General features: G+C 46.8%; 2 protein-coding genes across 2 annotated transcripts in view; both read left to right on the forward strand.

Moving 5' to 3' along the window:
* St6galnac5 (ST6 N-acetylgalactosaminide alpha-2,6-sialyltransferase 5) overlaps positions 1–27,615 on the forward strand; it is a 125,348-nt gene that overhangs the window by 60,454 nt on the left and 37,279 nt on the right. The window lies entirely within an intron of this gene.
* On the forward strand, positions 18,974–24,870 carry LOC104848945 (leucine-rich repeat-containing protein 37A3). The gene has a single exon (XM_010605159.3). The coding sequence runs from the start codon at positions 18,974–18,976 to the stop codon at positions 24,665–24,667; it is 5,694 nt and encodes a 1,897-aa protein (XP_010603461.1). The 3' UTR covers positions 24,668–24,870.

Consider the following 27,615-nt stretch of genomic DNA (forward strand, 5'->3'; position numbering starts at 1 on the left):
TGATTTTGTTGGTCTGGGGTAGACTCTAATAATGCCTATGTTTTGGATTTCTTTGAAATGTGTGGTTTAAAAAAAATACACAATATAAAATGCACCATTTTAATCATTTTTTTTCTCTCTCATTGAGTTTATTGGTGCATTTTAGGTATACAATACAGTTACATTCATCATTGGGATCTTGTACCTTTACATGACAGATCTTGGTTCTCATTTTTTCCCCTTGTCCCTGCCCTCCCTTCACCCCCTCCTCCCCTCCCATTTACAAACACTTTATTTCCATTTTTTCATTTTTTCATATATATTTTTCCCTTATTACCTTTCCCCTACCCTTCCCATTTCCCCTACACCTTTAGCCCTTTTCTTCCTATTTCACATTGTCAGTTGTATCATTAGGATCTTATATCATTATAGTTTTTCACACCAGAGAAACTATTCGGTATTTACGCATATGTGACTTATTTCACTTAGGAGTGTATCCTAAGTGTTCACCTCAGTGGCGTTAAGTACATTCACATTGCTGTATAACCATCACCACTGGCTACATTCAGAAATTCATCATCCCAAGCAGAATTTCTGTATTCAGTAAAAAATACCTATGGTATGGCCCTCTCCCTTGTGTCCTTAAATCACTATTCTACCTTGTGTTTCTGTGAAACTACTTTGTGTACTGTGAAAGTCACATGAGTGAAATTATACAGCATTTCTCCTTTTGTACTGAGATTGTTTATATAGGATGTTTTCAAGGATTTATATATTGTAGAATTATCAGAGTTACATATTTTTTTTATCTCTGCATCCACCATGGGCAGTTGAACTGTTCCCATCATATGACTGCTGTGATTGGTAGCTGTTTAATTATCAAACTGACTGGATGAACAGATTTCTGGAGAGGCGATTGGGTCATGGGCGTGCTATGCTCACTACTAGATCAGTCTACTTGTGTTCACAGCTGAATGTGCTGCTAAGAGGTGGGGCCCATTGCAGTGGTCGCTGGCCACTGCCCTTAGAGGGTGCATCTCTTCGTGCTGTTTTGCCCTTGTACTCTGCTCTCCAGCCACTATGAATTGAGCAGTTTTGCCCCACTGTCCCCTTCCTCAGTGGTGCTGCTGTACTGGAGCCAGCTAACCATGGACAGAACCCTCTGAAACCGTGAGCCAAATATACTTCTCCTTTAAGTTCAGGATGTCAGGTATTTTGTCCTGGAAAGGGCAGGCAGACCAATACACTGAAAAAATGTGCTACTACAGATATTGATATACAAATGTATCTTCAGGCTCCTGCTTTCAATTTTGGGAGTGGATATCTAGAAGTGGAATTTTTGGATCATGTAGTAATCATGTTTAATTTTTTGAGTGAACATGATGCTATAGGAATACATGATTTTTAACCAGTGCTCGGGGTGGTTTTGCAGGAGGCTGAACCACTAAGCTAAATCCAGCCCAGGATCAGGAAATTTGAAAAATCTGTATTTATCAGTTACCTATTGCTAGAAAAACAAAGCATCCCAAATAATTAACAATTTCAAATCGCATCTGTTTATTTAGTTCACAACTGCACTGAGTGGCTCCTCTATGCTGGGTTGGGTTTATGTGCTTTTGGCTGTTTATGCTTTTGTGCCCAGGTAGGTGCTGACTGGCCTCAAATGGCCTAGTGTTTGTCTGGCTGGAGAGATAGAGTGACTGAGTTTATAATCCCTCGTTTCCCCAAAACTATTAAGGGCTGTTCAAAGGTTAAAAGGTACCAAGAGCAGCAATTCACACTCAACTCCAAGTCCTTGCATGCCTTATGTTTGCTTGTCCAATTGAGCAAAGCCAGTTTCATGGCTAAGCCTAAAGACAGTAACCAGGGCACTACCAAGGAGGCTGGATAGCACATGGCTGCAAGAAGAATGGGACCATCACTGTTATGCTCCCTGCTGAATTCTGCTGAAAATATACGGAGCATAGTAGTGACTGAAGTTGTCTGCATGCCTCAGGAATACATACCCTCGCATCTCTAAAACATTTTCCATTTGTGTTCATTCATTCATTCATTCATTTACTGTGTCCAGGACTCTTGTAGGCCCTGGGGATATAACTACCAACCAAATAGTCCAGGATTCTATTCTCTTAGGACTTCCATTCTGTTGTAGATGGAAAAGTTCAGGGAATGAGAATAAGTGTTTAGGTCTCCACTCCCACCCCCAAACACATCCAGAAGTTGGTGTTTTATTTCATTTGAGATGAAGCCCAGATAATATTCTTCACTTCCAATTCTCTTTACCCCTTTGTGCCTCTATTAATATTTGAATGTAGGACAAAAAGAGTTTGGTTAATTACAAGTTTCAGTTATTTGACTATCAAGAAGCAGATGCCAAGCTAGACATGAGAACTGGCTGTCGGCTTTGTAATCTTTATATAAGACATGGAATTGTTTCTCATCCTCTTCACACTTCTGCAAGGTTTGATGGCTAAAACTCATGTCCCCGGGGCTGCCTGAGGGAGTCTAGCTGATCTTTCTAACTCAAAGGGCACGGTTGAGTCACACAGAGTGGAATAATGATGGATGTCCAGAACAGATACTTTGGGGGGTATTTTTTTATTGTGTGTGTTTAGTCCTGTCGGAGTAGAGTGAAATTCTTTATTTTTAAAGTAGTACTGCTTTAGCAGGGCATAATGGCACATACCTGTAATCCCAGAACTGGATGGCTGAGGCAGGAAGATTGCCATGAGTTCAAGACCAGCCTGAACTATACAAAGAGACCTTGTCTAAAAATTAAAAAAGCTAAATTTGCACACCCTCATTGGGATTTTTTTTACTTTTATAAACTGAATGTGTGTCATCACCTGGAAATGACCCAAGTGGTGGTGTGCTGGGACACACGCAGCATAAATGACTTTGCCACGTAAAACTCACTTCAGGCTCCAGAACTTTCACTGGATGCCAGTCGAGCTTTGTGGTTCAATGTCACTGGGAACTGCAGCTGGGGAGAAAGGGTTAAGAGGTAGCATGTGGAAGTGTTCAGAGCACACACTTTAGCACTGACTTTGGACAAATGCTGGACCTCTCTGAGTCTCATTTTATCTATAAAATGGGAATAATAACATTTTGTATGTCACTAAATTGGAAATGCTGAGAATGCATTGATAAAAACATTGCTTAATGGCTTATATCTTTTTTTCTTTTTCTGACAGTAGTGGGGATGGAAATCAACACTTTCACACTGAGCTACATCCCCAGTGCCTTCTACATTTCTGACTTTGAAGCAAGGTCTTGCCAAGCAGATGAGTTGCCTAGGCTGGGATGGAACTTGCAATTCTTCTAACTTGGTCTCCCAGTGTGCTAGGATTACAGGTGTGGGTTGCCATGCCCAGGTTGTTATCTTGCTAATCTGATTTACAGTTTCATAACCACCAACGGGGGAAGGGGGTTGGTCTGACTCTCAGTGTCAGAATTTAAATTATAAGGACAACACCCCAGTCACTGTAGTACTCTCCATGATGAGTTATCTATGAAGCAGCATTTTGCCATTTGTCTGCATCCAGGAAGGGATTCCTACTTGATCTACTGTTGCCTGCTGTTGTGAACAATCCTTCTATGGCATGGAGTTGGCAGAGAAGCAGACCTACAACTGCTGCAAACACCATCATATCAAACATTAACATTCCCTTTTTATTTTAAGGAATGTCAAAAAAAGAGACCTCCAAAATGTCTCCTACCACTATCAAATGTAAATGGATTGACTTCTTCTTTGGTCTCAGATGAAAGTCGCAGCCCAGCCACGTAGGAGATTAGACAGGAGTAGATTTGGATGTGCAGAAACAAGAGTCTTAAAATGAAGGGAGATGGGCAAAAGTTTTGGATCACAAGTATAAGAACTATGCAGTTTTACAGGCATGTTGGCACGCCTCTAATCCTAGCACCTGGGAGGCTGAGGCAGGAGGATCACTGTGAGTTCCAGACCAGCCTCAGCTACATAGTGAGTTCCAGGTCAGTCTCAACTACACAGTGAGACTATGCAGTTTGAGTGATTTCATCATCAGCCAGGAAGCAGAAAGGGGGTCAAATGCTACCTCTAGGTGGCAGCCAGGAGAAATGTCAAGGTTTTGGTGCTGGTGAGGGAAGGGAGATAAAGAAATTGGGTGCTGGAGATGCATCCAGAGGGAGAATGAATGAGGGTGAAAGGCAAACTCTTAGGCAGAGTTATATGAGCAACATCAACTATAGCAAAATACTATCTTCCTGTCCTCATCCACGTGACAGGAAGTTGATCTGCCTGCCTGGATTTATTTCCATCTGGAACTATATTTCTATTTTTGTCTTGCCTCTTACTTTGTTATAGGTGATCTTTATCCCTCTGAGGCAATCATAATTCTAACACTGTGAAAATTGTGGTGCCTTTTAAGTTTCTTACTACTCAGTATTTTCTTAGGACAAATTGCCAATTTCCTTTTTTTATATAAAAAAATACTAAAGAACTTTTTTTTTAACAGAATGACCTTGATCCCTTCCCATATGCTGTTCTTTCTAATTTCTAGACTGGAACTAGAAAAGTTGAATGACGAGGTTGTCAACTTAATAAGCATTAAAAGCACGTTTAGTGTTTATTGAAAGCATTAAAATGTTTCCCCCAGAGTCCTTGGTGTTAGCAGTGGCTGCCCATGAAGTGACAGCACTCCAGATGGGAGAATGCATTGTCTGTCTTACTCAGGCCTTAACACAGGGCCTGGTGCACCATCAGTGCTTGGTAAATAGTTGCTTAGTGATTGGACAGCTGGTCTACCATTTAAAACAATAGTTTCTCTAGGTGTGGTTTCAGACTTTCAGGGATCAAAGTAGCACCTGGCAGCTCTGGAAAGTGTTTCTCTCTTCTTGGACCAGTCGCTCTCAGCCTGAGATCCTGTCCTTCTTAATAGGTGGCCCAGGATATCCACTCTTGGAAGATTCAGCACATGACAGTCGTTTCAACCTGTGGCTCTGGGACAGCTGGGTATTCTGGACTGAACACTCGGCTGCTCCTCTTCTTAAGGATGTTAAAGATCGTGCTCTAATTATTTGGGAAATGGAATTTCATAGGCAATTTCTCAAAGCAATTGCAGCCTGAGGACAAATTGATTCAATTCACCAGTTCTCCTTTCAGGAGAACTGATATTTAAAAGAAGAGTTGAGCTGCCTCCATCTTCCCAAAGAGATCTACATGACATTCAGAGGTTAGGGACCCTTAAGAAGCAGAAAGTTCCTCACCCCTTGATGTTTCAGTGATGATTAGAATGTTTGATCATTTTCCTTGAAGTCTAACCTGAGACTCTTATTTTGGCTTCTGAAAAGCGGATACAGCACAGCCTCCCACTTTCTGGTAGGTAGACAGCTTCTTGCTGGGACGAAACTTCAGCCTTTTCCCAGATCTTCTAGTAACCTGGGAGTGTCACTTCGTAGGACAATGACAGTTAGAGCTAATGAGAGCTTCTTTGCTTCAAGACTGATGATTTTCAAAGCAGAATTAAGAGACACGGACATGTTTTTGTTTTATGAACCTTGAAACCTCTGCCTCATATAAGGTCACCCACACATTCAAACTGGAATGGACTTGGGAACACAAAAGTGTGGTTGGTGGAGGCAGCTCCTTGTTAACCCCTGGAGTAACAGTGCTCACTTGCTGCCTGGAAACAGAAAGGCCATCAGAGATAGTACCTGGGGAGACAGCTTAGTTATTTCTGTTTTGTATTAAATACCCCCCAAGTGATTCTAGGGTGTTTCCAGATTTGGGAATTATAGTCTTTAAGAGCAATCTTCCACTTGCAATTTGCACCACTGTACCTCAGATTAATTGAGCTGAATTTTGTTTCCTATGTACTAATGTTTTATTTGTGTTTTACTGTTTACACTTTGTATGCACAGCAGCAATGCAGTATACAGCCAGCACTGTATCCATATCTGGTGGCTCCACATCTGTCGATTCAACCAATTGTGTCTGAAAATATTTGGGAAAAGAGATTGCATCTGTACTGAACATGGACAGATATTTTTCTTGTCATTCTTCCCCAAACAACATAATATAATAACCATTTACATCACAGTGTTAGGTAGTAGAAGGAATCTATAGAGTTCTTTAAAGTATACGGGAGGATGTGCAGCCTTATATGTAGATATGACACTATTTTACATAAGGGACCTCAGGATCTGTGTCTTTCTAGACCCCTAGGGGAAGGGGTCCTGGGACCCCCATTCCAGAATCTCCTACAGATACAGAGCAGAGCAATGACTGGAATTCTTCCCCATGTAGTAGTTTTGCTTTGTAAATAGTGATAGTGACTGCAATATATTAAGTTTGCTTATAAAACCACTACTCATATACAAGATATTGTTCTAAGTTCTGTATACATGTATTAGTGACTTTTCAACAGGATTATTATTATTACAATTTTACAGAAAAAGAAAGATGGTCACACAGAAATGAGGTGATTTGCCCACAGTTCCATAGCTGGAAAATGGTGAGGTTGGGGACTGCTGCTCAAACCTGGTGATCTGGTGTCTGAGTCTTTTAACTACCAGGGCACAGTGACCAAGGTGACCAGATGCTGCTGGAAAGGTCACTGGACAGAGTTCAACCACTAGGCTATGGGGACAGAGGAAATGCCCTCTCTGCAGAAGTGATACTTAGGAGTTTTTGAGCCTTCGATCAATTAGGACATCTATTTCTGACCAGCAGCATACTGCTGTGGTTAACGTCGAGCCTATAGAAGGTTAAACACACTGGATAACCTTCGAAGTCAGCTTCCAAGAGGAGCGCAGACTCTGTGGGAACCCAGCTCAGTAGCTGCTCTGGAAATGAAGAAGGAAAAGCATCTGGGGATGGGAGGAGGGTCTGCCTCTGAACTCCAGTGAAACTAGAGACAGCAGGAGAAAGGGTACAAACCAAGATTAGAACCTTCCTATCTCTGACTCAAAGCCCTAGAGGTTTTTCTGTCACATTCTGCTTTGGTGGGAAAAGCTAGCTGCCCTGGACTCCTGCTGGTGGGCAGCCCTTCACCACTTGGAGCAAGTGCCAGGACTTTTCTACTAAGCTATTGCAGATGTTTCTGAGCCGAAGTTCCAGAAAGTGATGGGTGAACTAGCAGAGATTTGTAATCGATTTTAAGATTACAGTGTTTGCTCGTAAACATTCGGGGGTACTTGTGATGAACCAGGTAGCACTCTAGTAGAAACAGAGAGGGGAATGTGGGAGGGGGTGCAGAAATGGAGGAGGAATTCTCTCTATCCATCAAAGCCTGCAACAGCTCAGTGAGGTGTTTCCGTGGACACACCAGAGTGTCCCTGTGATATCTAAGAGGAAAGGGTGCTTAAAACTTCATACAGGTGGGAAAGTTGGGTCCCGGAAAGCCCCCCAGAGAAGGAGGTCTTGCACCCATCACAAAGTGTTTGCAGGCGCCCAAGCCAGTGTGGGAGGGTGTGCCCAGCAGCGGAGCAGTGCCCAGAAAGTCAGGGGGCAGAGGGAGCCCATGGTCCACTGGTGCACTGTGAAAGATCAGTGCAATGCACTGTGGTAAGGAGGGCACTGGAATTAAGGGTATGAGTGCTACCTGCCCTAAGTAGTCTAAGATAAAGGGGGCGCAGACCCTGTTAAGTTCTTTTCTTGCTTTTGTTACTTTGTGGCACCACGAATTACTTCTCCTCTGTGACATCCCTGCCACTTCCCTTGTTACTTTTGCTGTTTTCCACCACCTCAATCTGTTGTCCCTCTGCCACCCAGCTAATTATGGACTGAAACCTCCAAAACCTGTAAGCAAATAAACCTTTTCCCCTTTAACTTTGGGTGTTGGGTATTTCGTCTCAGCATCGAGAGAGAAGTAGTTAAGAAGACAGGGTTCAAATCCAGATCCAGGGCCCCTAACCTCCCAATCTGGGTCTGTGTCTCAGCCGAAGCCAGACATCCTGTCTCAGAGCCTCCTATCTGACTCTATGAAAATACAAGTTCTCCCTGGGCAACAAATGCAGACATCCAGCCCCTTTTGTGGAGTTAGACTTGCCAACAAAGAAAGTAGCTAATATTTCCTAAACAGTCACTGTGTTCTAACCACAAGGCCAGGTGTTTTTTGTTTTGAGGGGCTTTTTGTTTTGTTGGGTGGGGTGTATAATTCCCATTACTACCAGGTCTCACCAGCCATAGCTACTCGCCTTCATGAGCCATTGAGAAGCATCTTCTCAGCAGGCAGTGAGTTGTATTCTTCTGGTTATGTTTGCCTTTGGGTATATTCCTTCCTTCCCCTGTGAGGAGAAGCCATCCCTAACCCTAAGGCTGTGATGTATTTCTCCACGTGGCTGGTGGCACCCTCAGCTGCCATTCATCCCGTAGGGTTGGTTACGTTTATTTACATTGAATGGTGGCTCACTGCCCTAAGTGAAAGGATAAACAATTACGGTCCCAGCTCCTGGCAGCAGGCTGGCCTTCCTAGGATGCCACTAGGATTTTTTCTTGAGAGGGCTGCGCAAAATAGCTACCTAGACTGAACTTTAACTAATTATTCAATCAACAACGTGGCAGATCTGTCAATGGGAAACAATGTACAGTCAGCTGAAATGGATCATACTTCATTTCCCATTCCATTGTCAAGCCAGATTGTGGGGAAAGTCATAAGTAAAGGATCATTGCCTGTCATCCTGGGGCTGCATTTCCCTTTCCCTTCCACTTATTTGGACCCTGAGCTGATCGATACAAGCGAGAGTCTCTGCTCTTACAGAAGGAACCGGGATCAAATGTTCACCACCTTCTGAGATGGAAGGGGAAGGGAGAGCATTTTCCATTTCATAATTGATGTGGCTGCAGCCAGATAATCTCCTAACCTTTTCAGGCAGGTTGGACGTGGAGGTTGGATCTTAAATCCCACGATCCATTATGCATCACTTAGTTCCACATCTATCACCCTTCCCTCGGCCAAATGACAGGTTTCCCCATCCAGGCCCGACTCTGTGGGGCTCTTCAACTTTATGCTGGTGGAGAGGCGTGTGGAGCTTCACACCTGGGTGATTTACAAGCAATTAGCTTCAGGCAGTGATGGCAGATTTAGTATCACTTTCCTGAAAAGTTATGAATAAGGAATGGAGGGAGAAAAACTCCTTCCCAGCCCAAAGTTGCCTACCATGATGTAAGCGATGAATTTTTGGACATTAACATGCCCACTTTGAAGATCTTGTGAAGCAGATTGTATTCTTGACTCAGGTGACTGGCAGCTTCTAAAACCCACCATTGGCTCAGAGTGGCAGAGCTCTACCGGGTGGGCCAGAAGACCATAAAGAAGTCAGAGACATATACTCAGGTTACAGCAAGCTCTGTCAATGCTCCTCCCTCCCGTGCTCCCACAAATTAACTGGCCTCTTTCCTTGCACACTGGGTGTGATTGATTGTTATGCAAAGGCCTGTAGGATATGGAATTTTCTAGGAAACGTGGCCATGGGCAAAAGGATCGCATTTGTTTCTCACAATAATTTGTGAAGTGGAAAAGATGAGGTTTTTTTAAATCCGTACTTTATAGCTTAGGAACCCACGGTGTAGAAATTTGAGTGAGCTGCTTAGAGTCATATCACTACTTAATGGCAAAGCCAGGTTTAGGCTCCAGATCTCCAGGACCACGGCATTATTTCCTGAAATTTCATGATTTCAGTGAGTAGATTGAGATTTCCCAATGTAATATATATACATATATGAATTTAAGGAGAATTGGCTTATGCAGTTTTGGGGCTGAGAAGGCTCACCATTTGCAGCCTGCAATTCAAGAACTAGAGAAAGCCAGGGGTGTGAAGCACCGTAAGGGCTGAGAACTGGGGGAGGGCTGGTTGGAATCCCAGTTGGAGGAGAAATGAGTTGTCCCAGTACAGCAGTGAGGCAGAAAGTAGGGGGTATGGAGGGAGCTGGTTCCTCCTCCCTCACCTCGGTTCTGTTCAGGCCCTCGTGGATCGATGATTCTAGCTCAGTGGCAGAGCTAGTGCACGATTCAGATGCTAGCTCCTCTGGGACACCTCCACAGTTACCCCAAAATGCTGTTTTATGTGGGGCACGTGGGGCTCAGTCATATCAACCCACAAGGAGCTCAGCCTGGTGGAGGAGAGAAACCAGCAAGCAGGTGAAGACGGTATAGTGGGGACAGCAGCAAAAGGGTTGGAGTGGGGGGCTTTGGAAGTATGGAGAGGGGCACCCACTTCGTGCGGAAGGGAGGGGGCTCTAGAAAGGTCTTTTGAGGAGATGACTTGAGCCTGGAGGAGGAGCAGGAAGTGAACCAATCTCGGAGAGCTTGCTAGGCAGAGGGAAAGGCGTGCACTCAGCCCAGGCATGGTGAGCGGGCAGATGGCAGGAGTGTAGCCTACAAGACACCAAAGGTAAAGGGCAGCTGAAGCCTCTGGGGCAGGCGTATGGAGGAGGAGCCTGTGAGCTTGTGAGCGGAGTGGCTTCCTTCTCAAATGAGGCAGGCCTCAGCAGTCCTCAGCAGTCCTGGAAGGCAGGGGCCTCAGCTCCAGCTCCCACTGAAGTCAGCATCCCCCCTCTCTCCTTGCTAGGAGGAGGAAAGATTTGCTTTGGGTCACCAGCAGCACTGCCAAGGCGATGCCCCTGCTGCAAAGGCCACTGTGAGGCTTACTCTCACAAACATTCCCTGGCCACCCAAAAGAAGGCCATGTAAGCTAAGGAATATACCAAGAGTGCTTAGTGTCTTCAGAGCAGAAGCTGGGATGGGAGGCCCGGCTACCTGTCCCTGCAACATCTAAAAGCTTCCTCGGCCTCTATGTGCATCAGTCTCTCCACTCAACAAACTAACTGGGACACACATCCTTTGGAATTACAGCTTTCTTTTCCACATTGTTTCATACTGGAGAAAATAATTCAAGCCTTTGAACTGTCCTACATCCACACAAGAGCAGGAGAACATTGTGCTGAAATTAGGATCTTCAGCAACTTCTTACACGTGTCCTTTTCTAATTGGGTGAAAGCAGTGCTCTCATAATTGTTTCAGAAACACTGTGGTAAGCCTTGTTATTAAGACCTCTTGTTTCTGAATGACACGAGCAATTTCAAAGAAAGGAAAAATAGCAGTGGCGAGAATGGTCCATTATGTGCTCAAGCCTGGGTACCATTACTGAAGAGGGAGAGAGAGACAAACAAGAGGCTTTCCTGGGACAGGCCAGAGTTGGTGACTGTAAAGGGACAAGGAGCCCAGTCCAAGACTGTGTTGCATATTACGTAACCAGGAAAAGACAAGAAGAAAAAACGCAGAGAGGTGATACTATCTCCCACTTCCTCCTGAGCACAAACACGAAATGCCGGGGAGCACTTGGAGTGAGAGGCCATCCTGACATTAATTTCTAACTCTTTCGGCGTCAGTGTCAATGAAGTCGAACAGAGGATTGCTTCCACAGATGCGGTGTTAAAATGACAGGGTCAGAGCAAGGACAGATGGGCCCAGGAGCCAGGAAGGAGTTCTAATATGTGAGGCTAGTCTGATCGAGCATGGAAGGCATGGGAATGAGTGACTTCTCTGAGCCCCAGCCCCAGATGACAGCGTCCAGGAGTGGGGACCCGGGGACACCGAACCCAAGAATTCAAAAGAAGCTAAAATGCTGGGTTTCATTCCTTTTACACTTTTAAGTGAAAAACCTCTTTTTGAAATGTTGCAGTGTTGTTAGAAGTTACTTTTATTTGGTTGAAGGAAAAAGATGTTTACACCATGGAAAGCTCCTAATGTAAGACATTAGAAGCCTCAATAGCATGAGAAGTAATGAATGTGAAAGAAGAATCTGGTAATAGACATCAAAATCAAGATTTTCTCAAAACATAAGTGGCTTCTACATCTTGAAATTGCTGAGGTTGTATGTAAGGAGAAGTATTAGGATACAGTGGAAAGAGCCATGGGCATGGCATAAGAATTGCTAAGTCTCAAGATTGTCCAAAGCCAAAGGACTTAGCCCTACCCCACTTTCTTCATCTGTAAACCCCACGACTTTATTCAAATGGATTTAAACTCTCTTCTCGCCTTAACCATGGCAACTCCCTCACATGACCCACACACCCAGCGAACCCATGATACCTCAAGAATCCCCCATCAGCACTGAGCAGTTTCCCTTTCATTCTAAATGATAGAGTTCCTCTGCATTCACACAACTTCAGACAAAAAGAAGAGTCTATCAGAGTGTGTTTGTCAGATTTCCATTACTATAACAAAGTACCTGAGATGGGCAACTTAAAAAGAAGAAAGGCTTATATTGGCTTTTTAAAAGAAACCTTTTCTAATAAAGGTTTTTAAGGTTTCAGTATGAGTGTTGGTTGGCTTTGCTGCTTTAGGACCTGCAGTGATCATGGCAGCTGGGAATCAAAGGAGAAACAAGAAGCTTCCAGGTTCCTAGGATCCACTTCAAGGGCCTGTGCCCATGATCTAACTTCCTTTCACTAAGCCCTACCCCTAAGGCTTCTGCCTCTTCCAGTAGTGCCACAGACTGAAGACCAAGTCTTCAACCCATGAGCTCTTGTGAGACATTCAAGCACCAGTCTAGTGGGGGGAACAGATCAGCTCCGTCCTCCCAGCTCCAGGGCTTCCAGCTGTTTCCATGGTCATGGTACCTGGATATATAGTATTCAAAATGTAGTATTTTGTAAATAAAATGTTTTGTGGCAAAAAAGAAAAAGAACCGATCTATAGCACAGACATTCATGGAATAAAAAGGGGGAGAGTTCCAGATAGACCTATTCTTTGGAAAGATTGTAGTGTACATTTAGTCTCTTGCCACCACGATTTTCCCAGTTTTCTGCTTCTGGTGCTAATCGCTTTATAAACTGCAACTCAGTCTCCCTTCAACAGTTAAGAACCCTAACTCAGTCAGGAATTCTGAATTCTAGCAGCTGCCACCATCCACTCAGGACACACAAGACCCTGTGCCAGGGCTGCTGCACACATTCCTGCCCCCGCCCCCATCAACCAGCCAGCCCGTCAGTTTCTGGAACTTTCTATCCACGTGTTGCAGTTAGTCCTTTATCATTCTTTGATGTCTTCCTTTTTACTCGACTGCCAATGAAAGGCCACAAAGCCAACCTTTCCAGCAAAAGAGTGAGGAAATCACTTAATAGATGAATATGACAGTTCACAAGGGAGCCAGGGATTGAGAAAGGACCGGGACAGCCATGACTCTGCCAACCGGACGGATCACTTCCCCAAAGCCCCAGGAAAGCAGTGAAACACCATTAATTCTCCTGAGCTTCTGGGAGGGAAAAAAATGCCATCCCTACTTAAGCTGTTCCTTTCGGTGGAAATCACATCCTGCCAATGACAGGGCAGAGCAAAAGCACACCAGATCTTTCCAGAGCCATTTGTTACAGGTGGAAATTGTGTTTCCCACAGCTTGGTGCCATAGAACATGAAGAAACAAACCTTTTCTATAGGTAGGACCTGTAAAAGGAAAAGGAAGCCCTTCCTGCCAGCAGAGTGAAGAGTAGGGCGGTGTTGTTACCTCAACAGTGCCTGGTAGCAAGGATGACATCGGACGGGACGTTGGACACTTCTGTGCAAGGTTGCTCTTCGTGGCTATGTTCTCCCCACATTGCAAAGCACAACACTTAACACCCGTCCTCACCGGCAGAGCCTGCATCTTCATACCTATGGGAAAGAGGAAGCTTGAACACCATTCAGACTGGTGATTCCAGCCAAAACCTTCCCTGAACTGTCTGAGAACTATCTCTATTCTCCATTTCGAGTTAATCTGAAAGGCTGGCCTGGAGGAACTTCTGTGCAGAAAGTATAATTAGCCTAGCTTGGTGGAAAAGTTGGGCCTGAGTCCTTTGTCCTCCATGCTCTAGGATTCCAGAAAGTTCCTGCCCAGTTCCAATTATGGTGTTTGGGGGGTTTAGCATTTCTGCTAGAAAATCCAGGTCTCGTGGCATTGGTACAAGTATTTAAAATGTGCTTCCAATCCTGGGCATGGTGATGAAGCACATCTGTTTATTGCCCCAGTTACTTAGGAAGCTGAGGCAGGAGGATCCATTGAGCTCAAGAATTTGCGCCCAGCTTGGTCGACATTTGGAGACTCCTGTGTCAAAACAAACAAACAATGTGCTTTGTTTTATTTAACAATTGTTGTTTTTCCCCTGGTTATGGAAATGCAGGAGTGTCAGATGTTTCATTTCTCTTGTCCCAATTCCTCTTCCTTTTCACTGCCCCAGAAACTATTCTGTGAATCAAATCATAGATATCCAGACATGGTCTTCAATTTACTCCTAAACAAAAGACCCAGGCCATATTTTACAGGAGAGGATCCTGAAATAATGTAAAGAATTAGGCCAAGTATCTGTGTTGTTTTGATGTTGGAGAGAAATAATTGTACTGATAACTCTAAATCTTTACTGACAACTCAAATGTAAATTGGGGTGATTTTCTACTGTGGAGTTTCCTTCTGAGCAGTGTGAGGACAAGAAGGGTGTTTGAGGGGATGCTCAGGTTTGACATTTTGAAAGTGCTTCAGATGTGGTGCTGAGAAGCGCTGGCGCTGTGGTCTTACTCCCTCAGGGCAGTTCCACAGAATTTTCATTATAGACCTACCGTTCTTGGAAGCAGAGCGAGGAATAGTGTTCATGTCACACCTCTTCCTGAATGTAACCAGGACAAATCACTCCAAATAGTGTAAATCCCTGGGACTCTTTTATTCTTATCTCCCAGAATCTTAAACATTGACCAAATCCAGCTGGGCAGGTGTCCCTTAAGATCCCTCATATGCTGTAGTTTATCTGGTCACAGTTAGGTCACGACTTGGGGTGGAATGACTGAAGTCTCTTATGTCTCTGAGGACCAATGGTACCTGCTGGCTGGAGTCTTAACCAGAGCTTTGGATCCAAACACCTACAAATGCTACACAGGGGTTCCTTACATCATGGCTCTGGGATTCCAGAGTTGAGTGATGCAGGCAGAGCAGGAAGCTCACTATTTCTACTCTCACCCTGAAAGTCACAAAGTGACACTTTCCACTGTATTCTATTCATTGTGGGGGGAGCCACTAAGATCAGCCCATATGTAAGGCGAGGGGAATGTGATGGTTAATCTTGAGTGTCCGCTTAACACCTAGGAGATAAGTAAAGCACACTTCTAGGTGTGTCTGCCTGGATTATGGGGTCATGGCCAAAGGGATGATACCTGGTTCCTTGCTCCTTCCTGTCTGGCTCTTCCTGCTTTCTCCACTTCCTGGCTGCCGTGACTTGAGCATCTTTCCTCCACCACACACTTCCGCTGTGATGTTTCTGCTTTGGAGCCAGGCAGCCATGGAACGGAAGCCTCTGAAACCAAAAGACCAAATAAATCTGTCCTCCTTGACGTACCTGAGTATCAGGTGTTTTTTTTTCCCCAGCAACAGAGAGGTGACTAATACAGTGAATTGGAGTCTACCTCTTGATCAAAGGACCATCAAAGGATTCCAGGACATAAAAAACTTCAGATTAGCCTTTAAGAAAAACTAATAAAAATGCTACCTTTAAAAAACACACTCAAACCTTTCCTCCCTCTTGGGCTTATCAGTTCACATCTGCAGAAATAGCTACTCAAGTAATTTTACCAGACTTTAATAAGCCAAATTGGCCAGGGCTAGCTATATTGTTTTTTATCATTTCCAAGATGAAGCTATCTGAGAAATGGGAGTCCCAGCTTCTCTTTTTAGAAGTCTCCGAAATTAGCAAATGATTCTCAAGTAGCACAGGTAAGACTCTGAGTAGTAATGACTTCATTACATCGCAGTGCCCTGGTATCTACAGTCAAGCTGTGAGATGTGACAGTCTGTCTCCTCCATTCCCCTTAAGACAAGCAGTAGGCTATATCCATGGTGTGAGAACCTGCATTGTTCACACGCGCCTTTGTCCCGGGTAACAGCTCCTGTTCATCAATGTGATACATTGCACTCTGATTTTCTACTTCTGTCTTTCTTTGTGGATATTCTTTTCTCCTCTCTGATTGCTTTTTCTTCTTAGACCATTACTCTAGTTGATGGTGCCAGGTTATCATTGGATCCCATCTCCCTCTCCAATAAGCCTGTGATTGATACTAATCTTCCTCGTGGGACACATTTTATAGGATGCACAGTGGAAACCACTCTCTAAATCTTAGCTTTCTGTGTGCTGACAATTTACAAGGTTGCACCTCACATGTCCCAGGAGGCTGAAGGGGAAATTTGAGAACCATGTAATCAGACCTCCTAATAAGAATACAAATGCCTTTCATCCAGAGACAGGATCATGCCATTCAACAGTCTGCTAAACCCTGTCTGTATTTTTTTTCCCCCCGCCAACAAATGCACATCTAGGTAAGTGCTATTTGGGACGTGGCCAGTTCCTAGAAGTCCAGCATGCATCATTTCCCTCTTCGGAGGAGAGTGGTGTTTTAATTACTGTAATGAAAGCTTTCACTTGCCATCAAGTCCATAAAAACAGAAAATTAGAAGTGGTTGCAAACACCTCAGTGAAACAGAAGCCTTGCTTTATGATGTACCTGCACCTTTCCTAGGAAAACTGAGCTCTTGGAAAATGTATAAATACAAACTGTTACCCTTGCAGCATAACATGTAATTCCGGATTGAATTTTTTTTTTCCAGACCAAAGGGGATTTTGTGAGACATTTTGGTTTTTTATGTGAAGTTTGTGCCCTGAAATACATTGGCCAAGGAAAGCTAGGTAATGCAGTGTTTACTTTCAGTAGCAGTATTGGATTCAGTGTGTTCTTTGAATGAGGGATTGATTTCAGGTAAGAGTGGCTTCCGGGACCCAAAACTTTCAGGCAACCCAGGCTACATTCATGATTTGCTAGCTACATAAAAGTCAGAGAAGGAAGCTTCTGTCTCCTGCACCTCATAGGGTCATCCTGCAGACCGGTAAAACTTGGAGTTAGCTGATTTCAGTTTACATGTCCGTGTAAAGCTTCAGATCCAGTTATATGTACTGTGGAAAATAAAGACACGGAAACTATTTCTAATAGCTAGATTTCACTCTCATCCTTGTTCTATATCTGAATATGGGGTTCCCCTTTGAATCAGCACCCCTAGAAAATGTTTCTCTAACCCTCTACTCTCTTCTTTCATAGCATCCATTGCTGTTGGTGATTCTGTGTGATCATTTAGTTATATCTGTTCTCCCTGTCATACTCCCAGTCTCTAACATGGTCTCTGGCCAGAGTAGATACTCAAGAAATATGTGCTGAATAAACTGATTAACGTGTATATCAACTTTCAAAGAGAGCCTCACCCCTGTTGTGGAACCCTCAGGAAGCATGGAAAGCCAAAGACAGAGAGACAGCCCTGCCAGGCCTAAGCTAGTCAGCCAGTGCCCACCCAGCCCCAAGATCTCAGGGGCCAGGGATCGGGAAAGCGCCTCACATCTGGGGAGCTCCAAATGCTCTGGAAGGCCCAGAGGCCCTCAAGAGCAGGACACTGGGGATTTGGGAAAGGACTTGGACATGTGAGACCCAGAAACTGCACCAAGATGCGAAGTAGGCAGGGGGAGGTGGGTGCACACAGCTGTCTGTGCCTCCGAGCCTTTCCTGGAACAAACAGGACCAGACAGAACTTTATTCCCCAAGGGCTGGAGATTTTAACCCAAATTCTAGTCCCAGCTTTAACCCTGACCCACAGAGTGACCTTGGGCAAGCTCCTTCACCTCCCAGGGATGCTCTTTCTTCCAGTTTGTAGAGCAGTTTCTTTTAAGGGCTATGCATACCACCTTTGACCTGTTTGCTGCCATTTTCATGGGAGAGAGCCCTGAACATCTTAGTAAAGCTGAGGTTCCTGGCCGTCTCCCAGAGGTGACCTTCCTACTCAGACCCTGTGAGCACATAGGATCAGCCCGAACTCCTCTCCTCCCTCTTCCGGTGTCCTTTCTGTCAGCCCTGCTGTCTCCATATAAGGGCGCAGCACGGACGATTGCCTTGAAAATCATTTCATCGAAGGCTTACCTGGCAGGCACAGTTGACACCTCTTGCAGTCCCCACTGTGAGTGACAAAATCTTGCCTGTGCGGGAGCAGAGCTCTGGACCCTCGGCCGAGGGCTTGCTTCATACTCTGTTCACAGCATTCTCCCAGTTCGGCTTCTACACTCATCTGGGTTCTCCCAAATGCCACAGTGGCCCATCCTGGTTTCCAGGTCATCCAAATGTACTCCGCGAGCAATGCTCAAAGGGCCCAAAAGTCCTGTGGCAGGAAGCTGCTTTTCCAGACCCACCCCATGGCAATTTTGTCTTGGGAGCAGTCACAGGCAGTGACATGCAGCCTTTGCCCCGAACAACCTACAATGCTGAGAGCTGCCAGATTACTCCTCTGGTCAGAGAGGATCATCCAGATAAACTCCACTGAATCGGGAATGTAGTCTTTATTTTCACAGCATTGATACGCTGGATGAATGTGGCCTATATAATACTCAGCTGATTTCACGTGAGCCTTGGAAGGGGCAGCACTGTCGGATGGCCACTGTTGTGCTCCCTGTGGGTTCTACCCTGGGGTGAACGTTACCAGCCGTGCTCAAAGGAAACCTGAGAAGGGGCAGAGAGACCCTGACCAGAAATGCTCTCCTGCTTCACAGCCTTGAAGGCTGAGACCCTGAGAAGTCCCAGCTGAGTCCCAGCATCCCTGTCTTGCTTATAAGAAGTCAGTCTGATTGGTCTCAGCCTTCCCACCTGGGCAGCCCTTCCTGTGAAAGCCTCACTTCTGTGGTCATCGGCTAGGTCTCCATCAGTGTCAGCATTCAGTAACAACCTTTAAGAACCAAACTAAATATCCAGTAATTCTGAGCAGCCAGAGTCTCAGTCCTGTCCACCACACCCTACCCTATAGATGGGAGCCACCTGGTCTGAGCCCCACATCCTGCCTCATGATGGGGGAGGCTGCCCTGTAAGGGGCCACTGCCACCTCTGCTGGGGAAGGGGAGTTGGACCTGGTCACTGGGGGAAAAGATGCAAGACCATCTGGGCCTGATGTAATACAAGTTTCCTTAGCAAAGATGTCATCAATGAAGGGCGGGGCAGCTCAACCCTGGTTGCCCAGGCTCCTGAGCAAGAGGCTATCAGAAATGTTCTGCTCCATGAGGCAGAGCAGCTGTACTCCACTGGTCTGGGTGGCCATGTGCCACTCATTCTGGTATTCTCTCGTCACGTTCCCGTTGCGCCCCTGCGTTCCCAGACTCCTCACCTGGAAGCTGTTGTGGTTCCTGACCCTGGCAGCCGGGTTTCCAGAAACGCAATGGGCCCTGCTGACTAACAAGCCACCAGCGCCCACTGAGCCCTGGTCTTTGCCTGATCTCCTGCTGGAAATGGCCAGGGCCCTTCCTCCCCAGCCACAGCCGGAGGGCTCTGATGACCCAGCTTCCTCTGCTCCCTCCCTGGGCTTGACCCCATCTCTAAAACCCTCTGAACAAACTGGAATTTCTCAGGTCCTTCTGGAGACCCAAACTCGAAATCCAAAGACTGCAAAGGTCCAGTCCTCTTCACGTCAACAAGAAGTCAAATATCAACTCTCACAGGCCCCGGAGGAAGCTGAACCTCCTGTAACCCGGCAGGATTCCCATGCTCGGTATGAACTTGGTACTGAGGAGGATATAGATAGGCTGTTGATGTACCAAGAGGCAAATGCTTCATCTCAAAGTAGGAGTGAAGCTCATCATTCAAACATGCCGTTTGTCACAGAGAAACCTGTGGACATGAAGGTTACCAAATCTACAGTGGCAGCAAAAAAGCCACAACCTCCTTCAAGCCAGCTGCAGGCCCTGACCAAACCTCCAGAGAGTCCTGCGGAGGAGGAACCTTTCTCAGATCGACAAGAGGTCCTGGCTCAGACCCCAGAGCTCTCTGAAGAGTTAGAAATTTCCTCAACCCACCAAGAGGCCCCAGCTCAGCCTCTAGGCCCTCCTGTGGAGGCTGAACTTTTTGACACAAAGACAAAGCCAACTCAGCCTTCTGAGTCTTCTAGGAAAGAAGAACCACCTTCTGAAAGCCAGTTGGAAGCCCCAGCTCAGCCCTCAGAGTACATTGAAGATCTGGAAACTGAGCAACCAGCTCAGTTTTCAGAGAATCATGCAGAAAGAGTTTCAGCTCCACCTCACCACAAAGCTGAACATCCACACTTGCCCCATATGACTGGTGAACCCCCAAATCTGCAGCTTGCCATAACCCCAGAACCCACCATAGAAGAGGGAATCTTCCCAGTCCTCCCTGAGGCTACAGATCAACCTTCAGCTCCAGTGAATAATGTGGAACTGTCCATAAGTCAGCAAGAGGCTTTTTCTGAGCCCTCCGGAGAAGCTGAGCTCTTGCAATTTCAACCAGAGGCTCCAGCTAAATCTTTAGAACTCCCTCAGCAGGAGACTACACTTGACAATCTACAGACTTCTGAGGAGGGCGAGCCATCTTTGACCTCTCAAGAAGCTGAAGCTCAGCCTCCAGAGCTCCCTAATGAATTCATAGCTCAGCCTCCAGAACAAGAGGAAATAACAGTCTCTCCTCTAGGTGACAATCAAGTTCAGCCTCCAACACTGAACCATGGTGTTGTTACTCCTACAGAGTTGTTGTCTAGAGAGGTTGAAATCGAAAGTTCAACTGCACGGGAGGCTCCAGCTCAGTCCTCAGTGTCCCTTGAGCAGCTTGAAACTCTCAGAGACAATCAAGAGCCTATAATGCCACAGCCAGACCCTGCTGTAAAGGATGAACAGGATGCATTTGATAGAGAGGTCCCAACTGCACCCACAGAGCTTGCTGGGGAATATTCTTCAGACCCGCCTAAGAACTTGCCTATGTCCCCAGACCCCTCTGGTGCAGCAGTTTCTGTGATCCAGCAAGAGCTCACAGCTCAGTCTTCAGGACTCATTTCAGCCCAGCCTTCAGAGTCACCCAAGGATATAGAACCATTTTCAGTCACCCAGGAGGAGGATGCAGATCCACTTTCAGAGCCACCCAATGAGATGGAACCTTCTGTAGCTGAGCAGATGACCCCACCTCAGCCTGCAGAACCCCTTGAGGAAGAGGAACCATCTCCTGCACCGCCATCAGCCGCATCTCCTCCTCCAGAGCCTCCCGAGAAGGTCGAATTTCCTCCCACCCAGCCCATGATGCTACCTGAGCTTCCAGGTGAGCCACCCAGCAGGAATACAGCTCACCCTTCACCCCATTCTGAGTTGACAGTTGCAGCAACAGCTCAGGTTCAAGCTCAGCAGCCAAGCATCTCATTTCATCCTTTGGACATGGAAGTCACCATCATTCCAGAGCCTACTACAGACAGTGAATTTTCTACTGCCCTGAAGACTACAGCTCCTCCTTCTAAGCACCACACAGTGACACCTCCACCTCCAGACTTGGTTCAGACTAAGCGTTCAAAACTCAATCTGCTCACAGTTCGACCTTTGCACTGGAAGCTTATCGGCACTCCAGGAATTAGTGCAAAAGTCAGACCTTCTCCACGTATGCAGGAGACCCCATCCCAGCCTCCAGAGCCACCTAAGGAGACTGTCGTTCAAACTCCAGCATCTCATAAGGTGAAAGTTGTAACTCCAGGTCTGGAGCCAACTCAGCATCCAACATCATCCGTGGTCACAGACCAACCTTTGGAGCTCACAACTGCAGTACTCACCATAGAGGCTCAGGATTCTGTGCCCTTGCGGGAAGCTGCATCTCCTCCTGTAGAGCAGCCTGGCGTAGTGCTCACACACCCAGAGCAGGTGCAGGCTCAGCATCCAAGCCTGGCTGAAGTCACCGTTCAGCCTTTGGATGTGGAACTTGTGGTCACTGACTATTCCGTGAGTAACTCTACAGGAAAGACTTCCACAGTGCAAGAGAAGCAGAATGCCAGGACGAACACTAGTATATGTGAGCTCTGCACCTGCCAGAATGAGACCTTGTCCTGTACTGGTCTCAGCCCAAAGTACCAGCTCCACCAAGTGCCTGTACTAGAGCCCAACACCACCTTTACCACCTTCAATTTCCAAGAAAACGCTATTTTTTACCTTGCTGAAAACGTCTGGACAAGATACAAGTGGGCTGAGAAACTAAATCTCAGTGGAAATGACTTGACTGAATTACATAAAAATTCCTTTAAAGGCCTGCTGTCCCTCCAGTATTTGGATTTATCCTGCAATAAAATACAGTTTATTGAAGCAAAGACGTTTGAACCACTACCGTTTTTGCAGTTTCTAAGTCTTCGTGGCAATTTGCTCACACAGCTTAGCTTTGGAACATTTCGGGCATGGCACAGGATGCCGCTTCTACACACAGTCATCCTCAATCACAATCCCCTGTCGACTGTTGAAGATCCCTATCTTTTTAAATTGCCAGCCTTAAGATATCTCGACTTGGGAACAACACAAACGCCACTTCCGGTGGTTGAGAACATCCTCATGATGACGCTGGGACTAAAAACATTGGTCATCCCGAGGCATATGGCCTGCTGCCTCTGCCAGTTTAAAAGCGATATTGAGGCTGCGTGCAAGACAGTCAAGCTGCACTGTGATGGTGAGTGTGTGAGTAATGCCACACTGTGCCTGGAGGAAGCCCCAGTCGGGAACGCAGAAGGAGCCTTCATGAAGGTGTTACAGGCCCGGAAGAACACCAAGACCGAGCTGGTGATGGAGTCTGAAAAGTCATCTTCTGAACAAAGCGATGTCAGCTGGTCGGACCTCGAGAATGAGGAGCTTGACTCTAATGATGCAAACGAAGAGGTTGGAGAGCTCAATTCCATGCTGCCCTATTTCTCAGAGATAAATGTAGAAGATGTAGACTCACTGTTGCCATTCATTCGGCTCTTTTCCTCAAATGTACAAACTGTAGCTCATCGCCAGGGTTACACAAAAGACAGTGTGAGAAACCCCTCTCATCCACCTGTGCCCAGCACTTCAGCTTACAGAAATGAGCTGAAGAAGCTGTATATCCTACAGAATTGGTTAAACGCTGAAATTCAGCGGGAAATTGAGGCCTTTAAGAAGAAGGAGAAAACGGCCAAGCTCATGCAGTCCAGCCTTTCAAGTCCCAACTTTCAAGTCGTTGCCAAGAAGTTGGCAAGTGCTCAAGCACAGGAAAACAGCCTGGTAGAAGATCAGCACGAAAGCAAAAGGCTGCGGACAGTGGACAGGGTCCTCAAGGGCCCGAAGGGCACACAGAAAAGACTGCTGAAGGAAAGGCAGAAAGAGAAGATCAGGGAGAAGCAGGACACCCTGCTACTGGCAGAAAAAGCCACAGGTGGACAAAGCCTCAGAAGCCCCAGCACAGGGAAGGCGGGGCAGAAAGAGGGGGCGCTGGGGCCCAGGAACTTGGCCGGGAACCCACTTCGTACAGAAGAAAAAGCACCCAGGTCTTCCTCCCTGCAGGCTCCCCTGCTGGGAGGATCTGCCATCTCCGCCTCTGCCAAAGCCCTACAAGGGGCGAGGAACCAAGCAAGAGAGCTCACCAGGAGCATTTTGATTTTAGAACATGCCAGTACCAAAATTAAAAACACGAAACCTATTAAACCAATCTTAGGTTCCAAAAATGGTCATGGCGTTCATCAAACTCACTCAACACCCGAGGCCCCCAGAACACTTGAGGCCAACCCCAGGGAGCAGCTCACAAAGGAAGACACACGCAGGGGACTGAAGATGGCAGAGAGGCCTCTGTTCTCGGCATTGAGGAGCCTCATCCATTCCCCCTTTAAAGGGCTCCTCTCCTCCTCAGGAGACCTGCGCACTCAGGAGCATCCTTCCCCCAAATTATATGCTCCTGCCCAACCCTCTGCAGGAAGCGCTGCTGTAGAAACCCTTACTGCAGGCAACGCCGCTGAAAATCATGTTTTTACCACAAACTCGCCCGTTCCAGCCACGGATTCTGCCGTGACTGCCCTCACCCCGATGCCCACCGATGAGCACACCGATGAGCACACCAGTGACACGCACTGGGAGTACAACAGCACCGGCTCGGAGCAGCCGCCTCCAGAAACCTCGGTCCCCTTGCTGCCGTCCCCCAGCGATGAGCTTGAAACCCAGCTAAACCAGCAGTTTCACATCCTCATCCCCAACAAGGAGGTGAGGAGGTTCGTTTCTTACCTGATCCGCACTCTGAAAATGGACTGCTCCGAGCCCCACCTGCAGCTGGCCTGTGCCAAGCTCCTCTCGAGAACGGGCCTCCTGATGAAGCTGTTCAGCAAGCAGCAGCAGGAGAAGGAGGCCCAGGCCCGGTGGGACACCAAGCAGTGGGAGGAGGGCGAGACCTACATCAGCGATAGCGCGGGGGCCTCGGGCCATCAGAAGGAGCAGGCGGGGCTGAGGGACAACGCGCAGGATCTTCCGGGCCACAGATACAACCTCAAACATATCGTGGCGATATCCATGATGGCGTTCGTGATGCTCCTGATCGTCATCTTCAGCCTCATCGAGACTTGGTACCGCAGAAAAGCCGCGAGGGCAGGCAAGGAAAGGCCGGCAAAGGGCCTGTTCGGGTGGCGAAGGAAGCGCTCCACCCGGGAAAAGGACAGTGAGGAGGGCTCCGCCAGGCTCTGGCGGCCGCCGTGGCTCCGGGACGTGAGCAAGCCTCTCAGCGCCATGCGCCGGCAAAGCATGGTGCAGAAGCTGCGTGACGAGGACTCTTCGGACGAGACCGAGCTGTTCATTAAGAACAAAGAGCAGACCAGCCAGGCCTCCGCGGAGGCGTCGGCGATGGCCGAGGAAGAGGACGAGGACTAACCCCTTCCTACCTCGGGTGACTGCCAAATTTTGTTTTGGCATTGCTTACAAAATAACTTTTGTCAAGTTATAATGTGTCATATTCAAAATAAAATCAAAGGCACACAAATGTACCCTGGCTGTGCTGACTCTTTGCAAAGCTGAGAGGAGGAATTTGTCTCAGGGGCCGGATCCCGGTCTTGGCGCTGGCCTGTGGCAATGTCGCAGAGAGAGGTTTGCCAACCTTAGCAACTAGGGGACATGGGGCCCTGGCTCCGTATGTGACGGGGCAGTGTGACCCTAAGAGGACAGCCGCTGTCAGCTGCAGGACGTGTTCTGCTTATCTAACCACTTCACTGTCCAACTCCTCAGTGTGTGCGTGAGTGGATGGATGGATGGGTGGATGTTTGTTAGATACAAAGGACATGCTGTGAGACATACTTTATTTTGTACTGAGGATGGAACCCAGTTCTTTCCCACTGAGCTACATCTCTGGCCCTTTTCTCTCTTTTTACTTTGATACAGGATCTTGCTAAGTCACTAAATTGCCCAAGCTGAGCTTCTATGTGCAATCCTCCTGCCTCAGCCTCCCAGAGTGCTGAGATTACAGGTGAGAGTGTTCCACACCTGGCTGGAGCATACTCTTGAGTTGAGAGTCTTTGCCTCAGGGGATGGAGGACTCCGGGAGGGGTTGTGCTGATGGAAGAGGCCGTTCACTTCCACTCCAAACCCAGAAAGCAGAGAATGCTAATTACATAGAGGCAAGTGACCAGTGCCCACTCCAGCTGCCAATGCACAGTCGCTCATGGTCCTTTGGCTGTTCTACAATGTAATTAACCCCAAAAGATAAGTCCCCTGCCCTTTAGTCACTTACAATAAAGATCAGTGTCATCCTTTACACTGAGTATGGTTGAAACCTGTTCATTCGTTCCTTCGTCCATGAAAATGAGGCTGTACCAGACCAAGGGCCCTTCTGTTGGAAGCGAGGGTGAGGACTTGGCTTTCCCCATTGGCCTCCCTCTGACTGCCAGGCACCTGTGTGGGAGACGGAGCATTTATTGTGTGCCAGACACTGTGCTAAGCTGTAGCTAACAACTCCAAGTTGTCTAGAGTCTAGCAAGGAACGCTGGCAAGTGAGCCACCCCCGTAACGGAGTTGGGATTGTTCAGGTGTGGCAGTGGCGAGAGGCTGCACTGCGGTGTTGGCAGCGGGAATGGAGAACAGTGAACGGAACTGAGAGCAGCAGAGGATGGAGGAGAGCAGGCGTGGCTGAGGTGGGAGGGGAGGGTGGGTGGCTGACTGCTGGGTTCACGGCTCTGCTGCCTGGCTAGAATTGGGGCCTTTGCTGCTTGGAGGGAGGAGAGAAGGATTTGAGGAGACTGAGGATGGGTTCAGCTTTGTGGGTGTTGTTGGTGAGGCTCCTGAGCTCTTCCGGGGGGAAGTCCATTAGGTAGTGGGATAACTTAATGCCAGATACTACTGAAAGAAAAGAGGAAAGAAATCAGACACGCAAGCTTAAACAGTGCACGGGTTCTCTTAATGAGAAACTCAAAATAGAAACAAAAAGCAAAATAAAAAAAAGATAATAGGAAATAGGGAGATCTTTTGCAAAAGGGAAGGGGATCCAGAGATGGAAGGAAGGTGAAGGAAAGAAGGGATGTAAAGAGCATCATGATGTGTGATGAACATGGACCAACTATATACTGCAGACATGGACTCGTGAAAATATAATCAGAAAAGAAGAGGGGAAGCCTGTTTGGTGGCACATGCCTGTAATCCCAGCTCTCTGGGAGGCTGATGCAGGAAAATTGCAAGTTTGAGGCCAGCCTGAGCAAACTAGCAACTTAATAAAACCAAAAAAGGATTAGAAATGTAGCTTAGTATGAAGACTCTAGGTACCCAAGGAAGGGAGGGAGGGAGGGACAGGGGAGGCAAGTTTCATTGTTCTAATAGTTTTAAAATTTGATTCTTTAGAGACATGTGAGAGCCTGCATTTGACAAAAGGCTGATTTACGGCTCTGCTGTCCCTCCTAAGTCAGTCTTATTTTTTAAACAAACGCTACATCAGCCCCCAGAGCAGCTGAAGAAGGACCCGTGCCAGACCAGTGGGGAATACAGCCTGCATTTAACAGCGCTGTTGGGCGGCCTCTGCCCTGCACCTTCTGCACTGTTAGCCCTGAAGGACATTTAGTTCTTGCAGCCTCACATTTTCTTAACCCTTCTGTCTTCTCAATGCGTTTCCTGTCTGCAACATCTCGGGTATGTCCAGGAATAAGAAGAAAAACAAGTGACCGAGTGCTTATCTCAGCCACAGGACTCTCCCAGTCTTGTGCCTTTGAAATGCAAACAAAAACTTCCTAGTAAATCTAGTACCCACAATCACAGGGTAGACAGTTTCACTGGAGGTTAGCAAAATGATGGAAGCCTCTCTGAAACTTCAGGACCTTAATAAAAGGTCTTAGCATTATGCGATTAGAGTTCAGGCTGGGGGAAAGAATCATTCTAGTTCTCTGACCAGAGGGGAAATCCATTTCCTGCCCCATTAGCAATTCATATATCCATTCATTCAATCAGCAACTATTGGGCCTCTTCCCTACTTCAGTCCCTTTGGTGGGATAGTGTGGGGGACACAGATTAAACATGACCATGCCTCCTAAGGAAGTGACTCAGGAATGGTTGGGACTGGTGACAAGATACGCTCGCTTTACTACTGTTTCATCGATGATGAAACAAAGACATAGGGAAGTTAAAATACTTGTCCAAGGTCAGAAGTTGGTAAGTGATTGGATTAAAACCAAACAACCTTTATTATGGATGACTCTTGGGTAAGTGGCCCTCACGTAAGACCTAAATTAGTGGCAGGTTGGCCCTCACCTGGAGTGGGGACAGCCAAAAGTGTGTTCCATGTGAAAACTCTTCCATGGAAAGGCTAGGACCAAGCACATTTGGAGATACGAATGGTGGTCAAG

Source organism: Fukomys damarensis, unplaced genomic scaffold (genome assembly GCF_012274545.1).
Source record: "Fukomys damarensis isolate Sample0158 unplaced genomic scaffold, DMR_v1.0_HiC HiC_scaffold_33, whole genome shotgun sequence".
NCBI classification, from domain to species: Eukaryota; Metazoa; Chordata; class Mammalia; order Rodentia; family Bathyergidae; genus Fukomys; species Fukomys damarensis.